Raw genomic sequence first — 18,300 nt, 5'->3', positions numbered from 1 at the left:
TGACATGTCAACACTGAAAACTGAGTCTCTGAAATTCTTCACAATGGAAGGAGATTTACAAAAGGTCAGTTTATAGTCATCTAAAATGCAGTTTACATGTCAAAAGGCGAAAACACACAGAAAAAGCTACATTTGAAAAAAAAAATCCCTTTATGTGTGGACTAGGCCTAAAATAGAAAAGAAATGTCAAGTGTAATGTCTAACATCAGGCATCTGGTATGAGTTGGCCTCTAGCCAAGCTGGGGGGTTGGATAGGTTGTTGGGTGCTGTGCTCGCCTTGTTTGCCCTCCTTGCTCTGCTCCTCTGTCCATCCCTCCCCCCTCCCTCCCTCCACTGACAGAGACTGTACAGATCAAAGCATGCACAGAACAAACCGCAGGACTTCTCACCCTGCAAGAGGTCTGCACTGATAGGCAAACAGGGACAACGTTACTAGCCAAGGACGAGCAGAGAGGACTGTGAGGGGGAGCAACTAGCCACATGGTAGCCAACAATGATGTATTCTTCCTCCAAACTGATGAAGAACAGCACAAGAATTCCTACAGAATAACTTTGACTCATTGCGGCAGAAGCTTTTGAAGGTTTATTGCGATGCTGATTTTTACTAGAATGCATTACTACACTGTAAAAAAAGATAAACAATAGCTACTCAATAAAATTGAGGCAAAAGATTGCACGCAATATTATTAATTAAATCTAACTATGTTACAAGTTGAGTTAATAACAACTTAACAGGAAGTGCCTGTCAATTAAAAACGGACTTATTCTATTGTGTTGGATTCATTCAAAATTCTCTTGATTTAGAATTACATACACATAAAGATTATATTTAATGTGATCAAAATAAGTAGATTCTATCTCAAACATTTTTATGTTAAAGTTACTTAAACAACTGCCTCAAAATCAAGGACGCATTTATATTTAATACATTTTATCAAGTATATTAAGTAAAATTAAATGACTACAGAATAATTTATTACAGTGTAATAATTAAATGTCATACCCAGTTGTAAAATTTGTAATTGAGTGCTAACCTCAATAAGAGAATATGAAATTTCAGCGTTGACAACGATTCTTGCATTTGCAAAAATGTCCAAGAACAAAATAAAGTTGTTGTTTTTTGCTAATAAATCCCCTTTTGCTTAAGCTATATGTATCAATAAAAACAGCAAAAACAGCGACATTATTGGCTGAGATGACTGTCACTCAGCTGCTGTTTCAGATCAATGGAGAGATGTTTGTTGTGTGTAGGTGCAGCGCTGTCCGTAGTACTGAAACAGAGCGGAAGAGATCGATAGACACACAGACAAACACAACACGTCACTTAGTTTGTTTTTTTAAACCTGCTTGCTTTTTGTGGTTGTAAACAACTTAATTCTATTCACTGTAGCCTTCGACTGGCAGAAGGGATAGAGAGAGAGAGAGAGAGAGAGAGAGAGAGAGAGAGAGAGAGAGAGAGAGAGAGAGAGAGAGAGAGAGAGAGAGAGAGAGATGCATGCCGCATTAATCTGTTTCTATGCGCCTCTCCCTGCTGAGTTTGACAGAATCCTTCATAAATTCAAAAAGTATGTAGCACTCTTACTGCTTGCTCCATTCTAATGTGAGTGCTCTGGTTAATACATGTATTCTTTGATTTTCAAAACGTAACCTTATGCTGTTGCTATTAAGCCTGTACGAGGCTAACGCCAAGATGTCCCACGTATTTGGATAGTGCAACAGATTTATTCACACACTCAGGATATTGATTTAAAGCACATGAACTAGTTTTTCAAATTTCATTAACAGCATTATTAATAGGCTGATATTCAAACCAAAATGTACTTTTTATTATGATCTATTGAAAGAAACCAAGTTATTCTCTGCAGAATGAGATATTCAGCACCCCCATATAGCCCAAATGGAATGACCCTTTTTTTTATAACCACATTTTTCACCACTGCAACAATTCGAATGAGATTGGCGATTGAATCAGGATAATTGGATCGAAACTGTCAAATAATAAAACTATTTGTGGTCCGCCCCTACAATAAAGGGTAACTTTTCAGATTGACCAGTGTATTTTTCCTCTAGTACATTATGGTAAATAAACTGTTTACAAGTTTTCTCAGTCTGATTTTTCTTACTGTCACAGAGAGGAACCCGAGCTTTTGTAACAATCACAAATATTTAATTTGACATTTATACTGTATTATTTTAGTAATTACAGGAGTCTTTATTTCTCTTGTCCATTGTCTCACTTCCTCCATCTCCCAGATGGAGCTCTGCTACGAGCAGGTCGCTGAGCGGTGAGACGAACAGGAATGGCACATAGCCTCAGCGCCTGTCTCTGTACTGTTGCCTTGGCAACTTTGGCAGACAGGCTGTAATGTGTGTTATGTCGACCTCTCAGTTTCTGCTGTATAGCTGCAGTCCTGTGCTGCTGGCCACTGAACACTTGCCGAATTTGGGAATTAAGTGCTTTGCTCAAGGGCACTTAGGATCAGAGGCAGCGGGATCAGCCCCACAATTTCCCCATCAACCACAACAATACAGTACATTCTTTTAAATCGGTTCTCAAAACCTACTTTTACAGGAAGGCTTTTTAATAGGACATCTGTGGTTAACCAAATATTTAGCCCATATGGCTTAAAAGGATCATATGGTCACGTTTTAACAATTTCCATGTGATTTTATCCTGCCCTGTCCTGTAAACAGCTCAGGTTATATGCTAAATGTTTAATTATGTTTGTTGTATTTTGTTTTATTTTGACTCTGTTTTTATCTATTGTTATCATTGCCCTCGTTTTTTTTACATTTCTTATTTCATTGTATTTTTTTTGCTATGTAAAGCACTTTGTAACTGTGTTTTGAAACATATTAATATTATATCTTACATAATTATGTCCACAAGACCGCTTTTCTAATCTTAAATACAATACAGAGTCGGCTGTGTACTACCCATGGCATATATCAGCCATTAGATACTTAGAGGCATGGTACTGTATGACACCATTCAGTAAAGAGCATAACATAGCCCAAGTATTGATGGATTCATGGACCCCCTCACAAATAACAAACATGTTTAATAGCCAGAGATATTTCCATTCACCAGCCAAACTCATTATCTGGACAGGACAAAACTCAGTCAATACTGTACAGTGCAGTAACACAGAAACATGTTGTGGGACTCGAGTCATCTGCTTAAATGAGATACAGTTATAGTGGAGTATCTAATTATTGTTTTTGAAACCAAGATAAAATTGTGTGTGCTTGTAGTTGAACAACTAAATGAGAGAAAACTATGAAGAAACCTGTCATTAGATTTACTTAACTGATCTGACAGAAAAAAGACCAAAGTATGATCTCAAATAGGAACTGAAGATGTTTTATTCTTTTACACATTGTACATTATTGTGCAGTCTAAAAGAATTAGACATGACAAAAGTAAGATCTAGTCAACCCTCATGATATCTTTATACATCTGTTATATGCTCTGGTGTCTGCATGTGCATCTGTCATTACCTATTTGTCTAACTGACTAATTATGACTCAGCAAGAAATATCAGTTATGTGGTTTGGTTGAATGCAATATTAAAATCTTGTAATTCTAAAATAAGCCTCTGAGTAATTTAGGGGAAGTTGATAATTTAGTGCACACGTGAATGATTAATGTCACAGTCATGTTTCAATTATGCCAAAATAATCATCCCATTTCCTCTGATAGATACTGTGATTGTATTACAGATTTTATTATGCTATTAGCCTTTGTTTCCTATTACTTCCAGCTAACTGGAATGCAAGTCAGCCAAAGACAAGAGCCGGAAGCTCTGCAAGCTGCAGCTGGTTGTTGTTGTTGTTTAGTTCAAGGATCTTTGTTTTCTGAGTTTGTGTTGTTGTTGTTGTTGCTCAGACTGGTTCTAAATAGTATTCTTTATCGATTCTTAGTAGTACATTTAGGCAAATACACACTGCAAAAACGGGGTGTCTAAAAACAAGAAAAAACACTAAATCTGAGGGAAGTTATCTTGCTGCATGGACAGATAATTTCACTTGACAAGATTTCTTAAATTAAGATTATTAAATCTAGAAATAAGCATGTTGTACGCTTAAAATAAGAAATGAACTCTTAAAACAAGATAAATTAAAGCTGCAAGCAGCGATGAACTGCAGAGTGCACTGCAAATTATTTGTTTCCAACCAAGATTAAAAAAAAACTTTAGATTTAGAAGTGTTACATAATTTATCTTGTTTTAAGAGTTAATTTCTAATTTTAGGCATTCAAAATGCTTATTTCTAGATTTAATAATCTTAATTTAAGAAATCTTGTCAAGTGAAATTATCTGTCCATGCAGCAAGATAATTTCCCGCAGATTTAGTGTTTTTATCTTTTTTTAGGCACCCCTTTTTTGCAGTGCAGAGCCAGTGTTGGGGTTATTTTGGATGTCATGGTCAATATTATTTTCTGCATAATTTATTTTACTCAACTTGTACACTCCATCTTCTGGTGTGGAAGGACGGACATCTGGTGTCATTGAGTGTAGTGGCATTTGCACTCAGCGCCATATTCAACAGACTTTGAGAGCGTGCCAGATTTTCAGACCTAGGTCACTGGCCAAACACACATCATTACAGAAATAGTTTGATGTTTTGTGGAGCCCCTTTATTCACTCTTATATTTAGTTGAAAAGATCAATACCACACTGAATCGAGTGCGACAGGAATGAGCCCTAATTATAATTTCTGAATTCTGAATTTGAACAGATTCTGTTTTTAATTACGCTTTGCACAGCGTCCCAACTGCTACATGGTGGTGAAGTGGTTAGCACTCACGCCTCACAGCAGGAGGGTCCCTGGTTCGACTTTACATGATTCAGCTCTCTCCAGGTCCTCCGACTTCCTCTCACAGTCCAAAAACATGCAGTTTAGGATTAATTGGTGATTCTAAATTGTCCATAGGTGTGAATGTTTGTCTGTCTCTATATGTCAGCCCTGTGATAGTCTGAATGAATGGATGGATGGACATTATCCCAACTGTTTTTGAATTGGGGTTGTAGGCTATTGAAAGTAAAAGCATTGACATGGACCACAGATGATTAATAATATATGCATGCATTCCATGTCACGTTAAGGGGTCGCACAAAAAGCTTCTGAGGTTTGCCATTGGCCTGTGGGCCACGCTTTCGCTGAGCAGACACGTTTTTATGTGTCTTTAAAAAGGCGTTAGGCTAACAGACAAGTATTGTATATGGTCGATTACATCCCATTGTTAGCTTTTTACTTCTGGCAACTGCATTCTCACTTCAAAAAATGTAAAAGGGGTTTTAATCATCAACTTTCAACATATTTAATGTCACAAAGGTTTTATTTATTTTCTGCAATAATCCAAAAACTCAAGGATGCTAACATCCAGGTTGACAGGTTAAAAGGGGGAAAAGAGGGAAAAAGGGGAAACTTCCTCCCTCCAAAGGAAAAAAAAAAAAAATCCTCCTTCCGGCACCCCTAAACTGGACTAATTAACACATTATAAACTTGTTTATAATAATAAAGTACAGGTAGGTATGAGCTAAACTAACTGTTTGCCCCATTTTCCAGTCTGTATGCTAAAGTAGGCTAATTTCCTGCTGGGTACATATTTAGTGTACAGATATAAGAGTGGTATCAATCTCTGAGCAAAAAAAACATCGAATGTATGTTCCTAAATAAACTGCTTCTTTAGGTACATAGGTTAGCAGTCACATTGTGAAATAATGGTGCCAATTTTGTTCTCTTATTCTGACGTTAGCTTGTTTTCTTCCTATATTTTAATTAAAATGTTGGTAGCTTAACAACCACAGCATATTTATTGCATCATAATCGTTTCTGTGACTTCTGTAGTGTTTGACTGAGCTTTGAACCAGTCGGTAGCATACTGTATATCACTGTATGTGCTATATAATTTTTTAGTGCTCTCAGTCAGCAGTGCTGGGAGCTAGAGAGCAAAAAGCTTTTATTGACGCGAATGATTCAGTCTGCTCTGCTCTGTATGAGTTTGTTCTTGTATCGGACACCTCTGAACAATAACTACCATAAACACACATGCCATTCAGCCTTAATGTTTCAGTGGCTCAGTGCTACTCACCTATATACAGCGAGGAGTCCTTCCTGTGGACGTGGTCATCGATGTAGGACACTCCCAGAGGCTGGACAGGTGTGGCTCCGATGCCCAGCAGAACCTGGGCTCCGATCAGCAGAAGGTACATCATGTTGGTGTTGGCTCTGTTGCCACATTTAAACCCAGAGTCTCGGTTGTCTGACCTGGAGATGTTGGAGCACACATCCCTGCCGTCCTCGGCGTGCCACGAGTCCCCGGCCTCGTACTCATACTGATGAGTCAGAAACTCTGGCAGGGCTGACAGCAATGCCCCCAACGCCATGACTATCCCGCCACAGCCAATCAGGCGGGGTCTGTGGGCCTTTGCGCCAAAGTAGCTGACAAAAAGGATGAGGGCCAGGTTGCCGATTTCGAAGCTGCTGGCAATGACGCCCACATCTGCACTCTGGAGGTTGAAGCGTCTCTCCAGAGTGGTCAGAACACTTACCTGGCAGAGAGAGAGAGAGAGAGAGAGAGAGAGAGAGAGAGAGAGAGAGAGAGAGAGAGAGAGAGAGAGAGAGAGAGTGAGAGAGAGACAGAGAGAGAGAGAGAGACAGAGAGAGAGAGAGAGAGACACAGAGACAGAGACAGAGAGAGAGAGAGAGTTAGATTGTATGAATTATATATTGATTGTAAATATTGTTCAATGATTGTAAATATTGCTTTCTTTTATTGTTATTAGTTTTTCTTTTCTTTTAAAATGAATAATTATAATAATTTATTGTAAATATTGCTTTCCTTATCTTGTTATCTTTTTTTCTGATGCTTGCTTTGGCAATATATACATTGTTATGTCATGCCAATAAAGCCAATTGAATTGAATTGAATTAAATTGAGAGAGAGAGATTTAGTGTTGTTGTGATTTTACAACTATCAGCCATTTAGGAATGCCAATGGCATCAAACCTACTAATGTTTTAAGGCATGTTGATACACTTTATTTGTTATTCAGCAATTAATAATGCAGTTTCTACACTATTAATTACTATACCAACCTGTCAGAAATATAACATTTTATATATTTTGCGTTCCATTTGCATGTTTGTGTCAACTAATAAGTCAGGGCATTGAGCTTCAGGTGCTTTTCAGTAAAAGCAGGTATGAAACCATCTGCCCCTCGAACCAACAGCAGTAACCTGTTGACGACACGGTAGCTGAGCCACTCCACTTCCAACATCTTCATCCCCACACTCCTTCTCCTCCTCCTCCTCCTCCTCCTTCCAAAACAACCCTGAGGCTAGCCTGATGCCAACCTGGGAGAAAGGGATACGTGCATGTGTGTGGCTTGAGGCAAGAAACCTCACGCAGCTGTTCTAATTATGATACAGACACAAACACATCGTACCAGCTGTGTTCTGGGTGCGTAAGGGATGAAGTTGCATTAAACGCGCGTCGGATCATCTACAGGACTGGTGATTAAATGTTGGTCACAATCTATTTCAAACTTTTATTCACAATTCCTCCGCTTTTCTCTGTGGCTCATCCTGCTTATTCTGTCACACCAAACTCCAATTCAAGATCAGACAGTTTCTTGTTGTTGTGTTTAAGTATGAATTACTTTTTATTATTGATTAAAATACTAAAACACTTCACCTTTAATATTTCTTGGAGAATCCAAAATCTGAGAAAATTCTAGATGAATTGAAGTACAAAGGGGCATTTCAAAATATCCATTTGAAAACTAATATAATCAAAGTCTCATTTAGTCAAATGCTCACTACATCAAAAACACATTTTTGCAAAATCTTACCTTTTAAAAAAAACAACACGTAAATTGTTTTGTGTTTGTACTCTTTCATGCAGTTTGTAAATGGATTCACCAAGGTTTTTTTTCTGTTTGGATTCTTTGTTCCATTATGCTAAAAACATATTTCAGATTTTCAAGGTGTCACAGTAATTACTAATGAGTAATTAGTACATAAATGGTAATTTTAAGGGTAAATTATTCCTTTAATTTACCCTTTAACTGGAAAATTGTTTCTTCAATAAAGTTTTTTCACCAAAGGTCCAAAATCCTCCCCAAGGATATTAAATTCACAATCAAATGAAACAAAATTCAGCTTCAAAAGTTATGTTAAAAGTTACATGTAGGAACTTTGTAGTTCCATGACATGAAGCTGCTCACTACAAGGTCAGTGGATGATCTTGTGATTTCAGAGTTTCAGGAAAGAAATATTGCTATTGAGTTCTTCAAATGTATTTTTTGATGTTTTGAGCACCGCAAGCCAAGTGCCATCTAGCATCATGCAGACATCACTACAGCTGATATCTCCAACACTTACACCAAAACAATCTACACTGATAAATAGCACTACAGGTGAGAAATAACACGTAATCTTACTTAGCCATACTTTCTGAAAGGTATTCTGGGACCGCTTCTCGGTTAACCAGTACAACTTGTGTCTATTAAAAAGATATGATCATATATATGCCCTTAGTGAAGTCGTGTTGTTCTGGGGCTGTCCTTGGTAAAAACAAGAGGTGTCTCTACAGCTCTGTAATCCACTATATAATAATAATAATAAGATGTCTGTCACACTAACCTGGTTCTGTCACCTCACAGACAAAATGGTAGAGCTGACAGCCTGATAATCTGTTAAAATTACTTTACAGTTATCAAACAATGAACACACACATTCTGTCCAATGTTCACTTACAATTCTATGTACTCCATAGCTCCCTGAGATTTTCTGTGAGGACACAGTTCAAACGGCAGGGTTAAGATTTACTCTTGTGGTCCTAGAAGATTTATGTGTGGCCTCGTACTGGCTGCTGATGGAGAACGGTCGCTTTACACCTTTTATGTTCCAGATTTAGACATTCTTGTCCAATTCACTCAAATGTTTACAGACAGTACAAATTGTCGTAGAGCTTTAGAGAACAGAGAAAAGCGCCCATTTTAGTTTGATGAATATAGACTAAGCCATGGAAAGCTGTGCTGCTGTGCTGACAGTGATGATCTTCAGTCATTATAGCTTTGTCCTCCTGCAAAGTGTTACTGCAATTTATTTGTGAAAAAAAATGTGCTACTTAAAAAAAGAAGAGAGAATAAATGCACACTGTGAACCAAGAAAGTGTCTGAATTAAAAAGAGACAGAGAATAAAAGCTGATGACAAACAATATTTTACACAGGAGAGGATAGGCAGTGCTTTTGTCTGCAGCAGGATTTGCTAAAGGTGCACTTTTGGTTTGGGATGCTGGTTTAAGGGAAGAAGATCCACTGCAGTCTTCAAGGTAAACACTAATGCACTTTAAATTTGTGACTGGTGCAAAACACATTAACTCAATTGTGTTCCTGCCAAGCTGCAGTCTTCACCAAACACAAAACACCATGGAAGAACTTTTTTTTTTTTTTGGCAAGTTATTATTTTTCTTAACAAAGCCTCATTTACAACATCTCTACTGGGAAATATGACCACGTATAACCACTATCCTGGAGATCAGCTCTGTTGTTATTATACAATGTTGTTGTTTTTCTCATCCAAACCAGCAAGCAAACGCTGCACCGATATAAAGGTCAGATCTAATAAGAGTCAACTGACCTTTGACCTTGGCTCTTTTTGAAATGCCCTCCTGTACTGTGTTGACATGTTCAAGAATGATGATTTATCAAATAAGGTTCTTTCCTTTGTGATGAATAAAATAAAGCTACAACCTGCATGTGCAAATATTTATAGTATCAAGACGGCGCTGACTCCTTTCAGGGGCTTTGGCTTTGATCAGGCAAATAATAACTCTGATTAAAGTGGCATCTTTCATATTTAAACAGATTTACAGTAAGTGGTTGGGCTCATGGGCAGATTATGAAACAATGGGCCCCTGGACACAGACATGCAGAGGCCACATCATCTTCCCTACATAAGACCAATACACAGCTGTTCAGCCTCTTTTTGTTGTTATTTTGTGTCTCTTTGTGATTTGTTTGTCCCTTTTGCATCTCTTTGCAGCTGTTTTGCACATCTTTGGGGTTGTTTCGTGTCTCTTCATAGTCTCTTTGTGGTTGTTTTTTAATGTGGTCACTTTGTACTCTAGCCATTGATGAGCCAACTCTGTCTAATGTAGGTAGACCACACTAATACATTAATGTGGTTCAATATAGCCACACAATAGCTGCCATTACATCCACTGCACTTCCACATTAATTAATCACATATTTACATTTCTAGTACAGTGGTTTTAAATATATGTATTGTTAGTGAAGATGTTTCAGTTCCACCTTTTGCATCAGTTGTTATGTATTAAATCTTTTTTTTCTTTTGCCCATTTGCTCATATACTGAATAGAGCAATATCTCTTATATTTACAATAATATAAAGAATTCAATGCACATTATTAGGCAGATATGGAAGTATTCAGATACTTTACTTAAGTTAAAGTATCAATCCAACTATGTATAAAAAGGTTACTTGAATAATTGCATAAAAGTGTCATTAGCAAACATGTAGATTAAGTGTCAAAAGCAAAAGTACTCGTTCTGCAGAAGAAAATGGTCACTTACTGGCATATTACAGTATATTTCAATCTTAATACAGATTCATCAGGTGTAAGCAGAATTTTAATTGAAACATTTCAAGTACTTTACATAATTAGGCAGTAAAGTCTATAAAGCTCTGGCAGACAGTTTTCTTGTGAGAGATCTTAAAGTATGACTCCACAGGTTTTAACACATATATTTTTTTTATAAACATATGTATGTAAAATGTTAATGTGAAAAGTAACTAGTAACTAAAGTCATCAATAAATGTAGTGGAGTAAAAAGTACAATATAGTATGTTAAATATTCAAGTAAAGTGCCTCAGAATTGTACTAGAGTACAGTACTTGAGTAGATGTATTTAGTTACCTTCCACCACCGTTATTTGGATGAAGGTGTCGCTGGGAATGCAGTGTTAATGAGCGAAAAAATGAAAGGAAGCTTTTCTGATAATGCAATATAAGCTACTGTCGCTTGTGTTGTGCCGATCACGTCATCTATAGGCCTATATCCTCCAGTGTCAAAGGCCTCCTGCATTATTGAGGCATACGGCTGCGGAATGTAGCAGAGCCGGCAGCAGGTTGGATGGACCTCCTGACCAGCGTTTCGTAACCTGCTCTCCAGCAGACCGTCCATATACGCATATAAAATTCTCCAACAACAACGTGGAGCCTACGGCCGCTGTGACGCGCTTTGTGTCATGCAGATGGTGCATAGGCCTGATGGATAATACGCAGCAAGTCATCAATCAGTGAAAGCACCGCGTCCCATGGTTGCTGGAGGATGTGATTATTCTAATGTGATCAGAATAATGTGATGATTAACCGCATCAGCGGAAGCGCCGCATCGTTACTCACTGTCTGCCTGTGCCGGTTTGAAGGGCGCTGCGTTAACCCGATGTTACCTACAGTGATACGACAGACCAACACTGTGTCCGTGGTGGCTGTTCTGGAGAAACTCACCAGATAGGCGCCCACGGTGCCCTGTGCCAACATGAGCGCACACTCCGACACCAGGAAAATCTTAATGTTGGAAAAACACGAGGTCTTCTTCTGGTTGTCATCCTGCTCCGGGTCGTCGGTGCTGCTCCGCTCGGTGCAGATCTGGTTTTTAACCTGCATCCTTCGGCTCAGGCTCCGGTCGGGTTGGACGGCATGAAACGGAACGGGTCCGGTCCGGCGGAGAGCATCTGGTTGTAATGACGAGCTGCACTGCAGACGAAGTGCGAATCTCCTGTCAATAGCCCGTCTAGGCTGGAATATACAGCGAGAAATACTGCTGTCCACTCAGCATTACGCGCAGTCCGTCAGCGACCTCTCTTCACCGCCTGTCCAGCCAGTGCGTATCGGCTACATCATATTTAAATACGTAGGCTACGCATGTATATGTATGACGGCTTCTAATACCCGACGTAGAACTACAGGACGCCGTTTTCCCACATCCGGGATGTTACATCTACACCCAGGTCCGCTAGCGACTGGATTTTGGTTTCTCAGCCCGGTTCCGAACCGCAGCTCTGCGTCCTTCAGGCGGTGTTACGACGCTCCGCCTCCTTCTATCCGTAGACCAAAGCACGACGAAGGAGGTGCAATCTGTCTCTCTCTCTGTTCCTCCCCCTCTCTGTCAACGTGCTCCCCACATCATCATTTTACCTGTGCACTCTTTCAGCTTCATCATTGGCACAAAAAATGCAACATTTCATCAGAAAATGGACTGTAATGTCCCCATAAGCGCAAACTGAAAATTAACTGGATGTTAAATGACACAGCACTTGTCAATAATGTTGTGTTTTTATATTTTCTTAGGGAATTAAATTCATGCTTTAATTATCTGACACTCATGGTACCCTCCCCAGCCTCCTACTGCACAATTCTTTTTTTGTTTGTTTTCACTATAATGTAATTCCCCAACAAATATGCCAGTTAGAGAGGGGCGTTAGTGTCCTCTCTGATTCTTCACCAATATCTGGTGAGACACTAAACCCCACAGCTTTCCTAATGGAGCAGCCAGAAGTAGTGGACTGAGGTTGCATTAGTGTGAATGTACAGCAAAAACTTCTGCACTGTGAAGCTGATAGATGTTGATAAAGACGCACACTCACCACAGTCAAGGTATCTCATAAGAAGTCAGCAGTTGGACTTTCTGACGGTTGACCAACATGTTTTCGCCTGACATTATGAGAAAAGTCAGGCGGATGGATGGGTGCTACTACTGCCACTGTTTCCGCTTTATTAGCACAATAAATGTGTTTTATAACCAGGGGTGGACAATAACTAAGTACATTTACTTGAGCATTGTACATGAGTACTTTTTCCGAGTATCTGTTATAATTTCATGGGTTGGAGGAGGCGTTAAAGGGGAACATTACTAGAGAGCAAACAATGTACAGACACAAGATGCGAGGTTTGCAGAAGGGGTTTAGGTTGATGGGTTGATATTTTAGCACGGGTTTTTCGGGTTATAAATATAGTTGAGTTGGGGGTTTATGCATCAACATGTGTTGTGAGTAATTGTGGGTTGGGTTTATTCACTGTATAAAAGGTTATCTGTATAAAAATTATCCGTCTCTTAATTAACAATATATAATTTTGAAATCATTAAGGTTTAGCAAGAAAGGGTTAGAGTATATAAGCGTACACTTCTTACTACTCCTTTTTGAGCATGTTTACTGTGGTTTTGTATGATTTGGGACATTTGATTGCTGTTTTTTAAATTAATAGTTTTGCTCAAAATAAAAAAAATAAATCAAATTCAACTAGCTTAGTTTTTGTCTTAAAGCTCTCACATTTTGATACAAAGTGTCTTTATTTGTCTAATAAAATACCACAAGTCGCTCCTATGCTTGGGGAAAAAACCTTAAAAAGATGCCCCCATTGTAAATAAGACACGCTAAGGTGCTCTTGTAGATGCTTTTCAAGTAGAGAAAACATGATTGACTGCCCTCTAGGGTGCCCTTAAAATGAACAGAATGCAAAGTAGTGCCATATAGGCTAATGCATGCTGGAAAAACCTTCTGCGGACTAGTCTCCCACATCATGCAGCTGGTGCCCTTTATAGACATTTTTTGCCCCTAACCATAAGACAACCTGATTCCACCACTGTTTTACTTTATTTCCTGGTGGGGTCCAATGAAAATAAGTTATGAACTTATTACAACCAACACCATCTTTACCTTCCAGAGGTGACAATTGTTTCCGCTGTAACCTTAAGCAGCATGCTTTATCTGTGGCCTATACTAAATGGAATAAAGGTTACTTTCTATCGTGCGGGGGCACACACGCCATGTTGTGTTTTGGTAGTTTTAGCTTAGGTAATCTATCTTCATGCATGGCTGAAGTATACTCAGCTGGCTTCAGGATGGTTAAAAATTCAACACTTGCCACACAAGAACTCTATTACACACATCAGCAGCCCACTGTATTACACTGCAGTAGCTGTTCTACATGGAAACATTCGGGGAAAGCACTGTGGTATCATGTGGACAAATGCTCAGGGACCATTATAATTGACATCATAATTATTTTATGATGTTCAATGTGTGGTTTATGTGGCTATATTTTGACACTTAAGGTGCTATGATTCTCTCCCTAAGAGTGACTAAAAGATGAGGATGGTGTGTATCTTGTTAAAGGGCATATTTGTACAATATACCATAAGGGATAGTTTACATTTTCTAAGTACCTGTATGAGGTACTTATCCATTGTCAATGTTTTATCCACAGTAGATGGCAGTCGTCATGCTACTGAAGTTAAGTAATGTACAGCTGTGGACAAAGGCAGCAGCTAAACATGTTTCTGCCACCTACAAAAAACAACACCAGTTTAAGTGTAAGCTATATTTAGAATATATTAATTGCTTTACATTGCCAGCAGACAGCCCAATTAAGTTTACAATCGTCAAACTGAAGCGGTTGCCAATGCTCTCTTCAAAGCCACCAGACTCCATTGACAATATAGCAATTTTACCTCACAGATCACATGAGTTGCTGGTCTATGGCTGTACTGGTTGTTTTTTTTCGTTTGTGTTATTTTGTGACGTCACTGTTTTAGGGTTAGTTTAGAGTAATCGAAGTCACACAATAACACAAACAAATGGAACATTTGAGACATCTGCAACACCCGTGTTCTGTGAGGTAAAATTACTGTTTTTGTCAAAGGAGTCTGGTGGCTTTGAAAAGAGAAGAACAGCTTCAGTTCCCAGCAAAATAAAGCAGTAAAATATACATGGGATACATTTAAATTGATTTCTATTTTAGGTGGCATAATGCATTTGGCTGCTGCCCCATTCCACAGCAGTATGTTGCTTAGCTTCTATGTCAGTTCCTGCCTGCATCTCCAAACTAGGACTTGCCAACCGCCATCTACTGTAATACACTGACTATGGATAAGTACCTCATACAACTCCACTTCAAAAATCCAAACAATCCCTTTAATAGCTGTTGAGAACTGAGAGTGTGACCTCTGTAACCATAAAGCCACCATGCCTGCCAAAAGGTAAAAAAGTGCCTTGATGCTATTTTCCAGTAAATGCATTAATTGTTCATACTGAAATCTGGCAAAAATAAAAATACAATAAAATAAATCAAAAGGACTCATATTGTGCAATTTAAAGTTGATGCCTCTAGGAAATCTGTGCTGGTTTAATAAGACTAGCAGCACATCCAAAAAGGTCTGTAATCATCCAATCAGCTGTCCTGTAATCTTAAGAGTTTTATGCTTCCATAACAATTTACACTGGTTATGTTTTAATATATTAAAAAGAAAAAAAAGAATTCAGTCTGAGCAGCTTTTTTTCCCCATTTTTAAATAAAAAGATATCCATATATATCCATATTGTCTGGTTTGTATCTGGGATCAGAGTGATGGAGTTTATCCACAGTGAAGTTAGTCAAGTAAAAGAAATGAAAATGACAGCAGAGTGGCAGGACAGAGTGCCACAGAGACAGCAGTAAAAACACAGGCCAAAAATTGTCCATCATAACCGTGAAATAAGAGACCGCTGAGTGCCAAGGTCACTTACCACTCACCCCACTGCTTTTGGCTTACAATATTCCTCTGACCATTCAGATGCTCTATCAGGACCAATTCAATAGCATCTGAAGCAGCACAATCTATCAGGCAAACTGTGGACTCAGCAGGAAGAGCATCCATTTCTCATGGAGTCACTCAGAGTACCCGGGGTGATTTAAGATCAAGCACAGTGCCTGCTGATGCAGTGCAAGCCAACTGAAGACATTATTTTAGGATGCCTCTTAATCACAAGGTCCACAGAAAGAAGAATGCATTCATGCATTTATCCTGCAACAAACAAATAAATTACCAGAGCACAAATGCAAATGGTGTCAGAGTTTATATTTAATGCTAAAATATTTGATGTTGTTCTCTGAAACCTTTTTCTTTTTTGGTTTATATATATATACACACACACACACACACACACACAGAATGGGATGAAAGAGAAGTCATATTCATTCAGGTAAGATTTACATGTAACGTGAATTTAGAATAGTTGAAGGCAATGTGAGATGTTTAGTTAAACAAATGTTGATATGCCAATACATTAAAGTATTATTGTAGAGATGGCAATCAAAAGCCAAAAGCTGAAGTTATGAGGAGCTTCTTTTTTTCTATTCTATTATAACCTGGACATCAGACAGGCTTCCACCACTGTAAAAAAACAACAACAAAAAAAACAAACAAGAGTTCTCTTGGTTCTAGTAGTGTAGGTCTAATTTCTGTGTGTTTTTGTGTGCAGTGTCACCTTTGTGGCATATTATAACATTCCAGTGGCATATCAGTGATCATTAATTTTACAAGCAATTTAATTGTGTGGTCTACACATTGACAGGAAGTTTCAAAGGGACATTTACATTATTATGCAAAAATTAAGGTTAGTTAGGCAAAGATAATTTAATGTGAAGTTTAATTGGCTGAAGACCAAATAAAGTGTTTAGCTTAAAAAATCCAACCTAGTAAAGCTGTGTGCATCCATGTAAAGACCAGAGATAACAAACTATGTTTATAGAGCAGGTTTGTCTGTGGAGTCCTCCCTTCAGAGGTTTGTTCAGGCTTTGCAGTGTAGACCCCAACCCATAATCCTCCTGCAGACACACCTGTAGAGGAGAGTATAAAGACCCTGGACTGAACTGAGTCAAACATCAAGCTTCAAGGAGTCTCTCCACAGCAGCTCTCCACAGAAGCTCCACAGCCTCCAGACCCACCCTGAAGATGACTCCCTCTGCCAGCCTGCTGCTGCTGCTCCTGCTCGGCCTCTCTCAGGCACTTCCTCTCCAGGAGGAAGGAGGTGAAGAAGAAGAAGAAGTCCCAGACACCGTGGACATCAGCACCAGGATTCTGATGTCCAACAACGCCACTGATGAGATCCTGCTGGAAGGAGACCTGCTGGCTCCCACAACCAGAAACGCCATGACGTGCTGGAACCAGCAGTGCCTGTGGAGGAAAGCCTCCAACGGCTTGGTGATAATCCCCTACACCGTGACCAGTCAGTTCACCAGATGGGAGGTACAGAAGATCCAATACGCCATGAATTCCTACCACAGCATCACCTGCCTCCGCTTCGTCCCCCGTACAAATCAGTACGACTACATCAGCATCGAGAAAAAATCGGGATGTTTCTCCTCTCTGGGCAGAACGGGAGGCAGACAGGTGCTCTCTCTCGGGCAGGGCTGCCTCTACCACGGCATCATCCAGCACGAGATCAACCACGCTCTGGGCTTCCAGCACGAACAGACCAGGAGCGACCGCGACTACTACGTCAGGATCAACTGGGGGAACATCAACTCAAATATGGCCTTCAACTTCTACAGGCATTCCACCAACAACCTGAACACTCCCTACGACTACTCCTCCGTCATGCACTATGGAAGAACAGCCTTCTCCATCAACGGGAGGGACTCCATCACCCCCATCCCCGACCCCAACATCCAGATCGGCCAGAGGAAGGGCATGTCTTACTGGGACATCAAGAGGATCAACCTGCTCTACAGATGCTAATAACAATGCTGATGATAAATAACAAATTCCAACTGTTTCTGTTTTCAGTAATTAACCAAGAGCTACTGTAACTAGTGGAATCAATGCTAAACATTTCAGTTTCTTTCACCACATTTTTTTCAAATGTTCAAGCAACTGAATATTTGACTCCATACATGCCCTAATAATGTGTAATAAAGGTTATGCAAAATTACTGATTGCTTACTACTTTTGGTTATGAGCAAAAAAAAAAAAAGGCACACATTACACACACACAAACATGTGTTCACTGAGCAATTGGATTGCTTTCTGTGTAATTGCAATAGGAATCTCCTCTACTTTGATTTATTCAGGGACGGACATAAAAGACAATTGTCCAAGCATTATCACAGACAATCCAGATCCACAGAAATGAACTCAGGATGACAATAAACATCTATTTTATATGCTATATTAAAAAAATATCTAAAAATACCAAGAGCCATTTAAATTATTCTTAGAAGATATATAAAATCTGCAGTAAATGATTCTGAATACAATACAGTATACTGAACCAGCTCAGAGATACTGTATAATAAACAGCTAATTGATTCTCAGTTGAATGTCCAATCAACGTAGGAGCAGGACCCTCTGATAATGTAGCATACCAAGGATACATTAACAGATTAACAGGACCCTCTAATAAACTCTGTTCTATAATGACTTCATACTCTAGATATTTTTTT

The 18,300-nt window shown here is 39.0% G+C and overlaps 2 protein-coding genes across 2 annotated transcripts in view; one reads left to right on the top strand and one right to left on the bottom strand.

Moving 5' to 3' along the window:
- LOC131986136 (solute carrier organic anion transporter family member 3A1-like) overlaps positions 1-12,742 on the bottom strand; it is a 38,629-nt gene extending 25,887 nt beyond the window's left edge. The window contains exons 1-2 of the mRNA XM_059350953.1: positions 11,545-12,742; positions 6,098-6,557 (exon numbers count right to left, since the gene is read on the bottom strand). Coding sequence (XP_059206936.1) covers positions 6,098-6,557; positions 11,545-11,703 — 619 coding nt within the window. The 5' untranslated portion in view covers positions 11,704-12,742. The remainder of the gene's footprint in view (positions 1-6,097; positions 6,558-11,544) is intronic.
- Positions 12,743-16,810: 4,068 nt separating this feature from the next.
- LOC131986147 (high choriolytic enzyme 1-like) lies at positions 16,811-17,776 on the top strand. The gene has a single exon (XM_059350964.1). It carries the CDS (start codon positions 16,811-16,813, stop codon positions 17,594-17,596), a length of 786 nt encoding a protein of 261 aa, XP_059206947.1. The 3' UTR covers positions 17,597-17,776.
- The last annotated feature ends 524 nt before the right edge of the window (positions 17,777-18,300 follow it).

Source organism: Centropristis striata, chromosome 2 (genome assembly GCF_030273125.1).
Source record: "Centropristis striata isolate RG_2023a ecotype Rhode Island chromosome 2, C.striata_1.0, whole genome shotgun sequence".
Taxonomy (NCBI): domain Eukaryota; kingdom Metazoa; phylum Chordata; class Actinopteri; order Perciformes; family Serranidae; genus Centropristis; species Centropristis striata.
This window is presented reverse-complemented; position numbering and strand designations above follow the sequence as displayed.

Coding starts and splice junctions, on each gene's coding strand:
- LOC131986147 (XM_059350964.1), top strand. CDS start 16,811: ATGACTCCCTCTGCCAGCCTGCTGCTGCTGCTCCTGCTCGGCCTCTCT.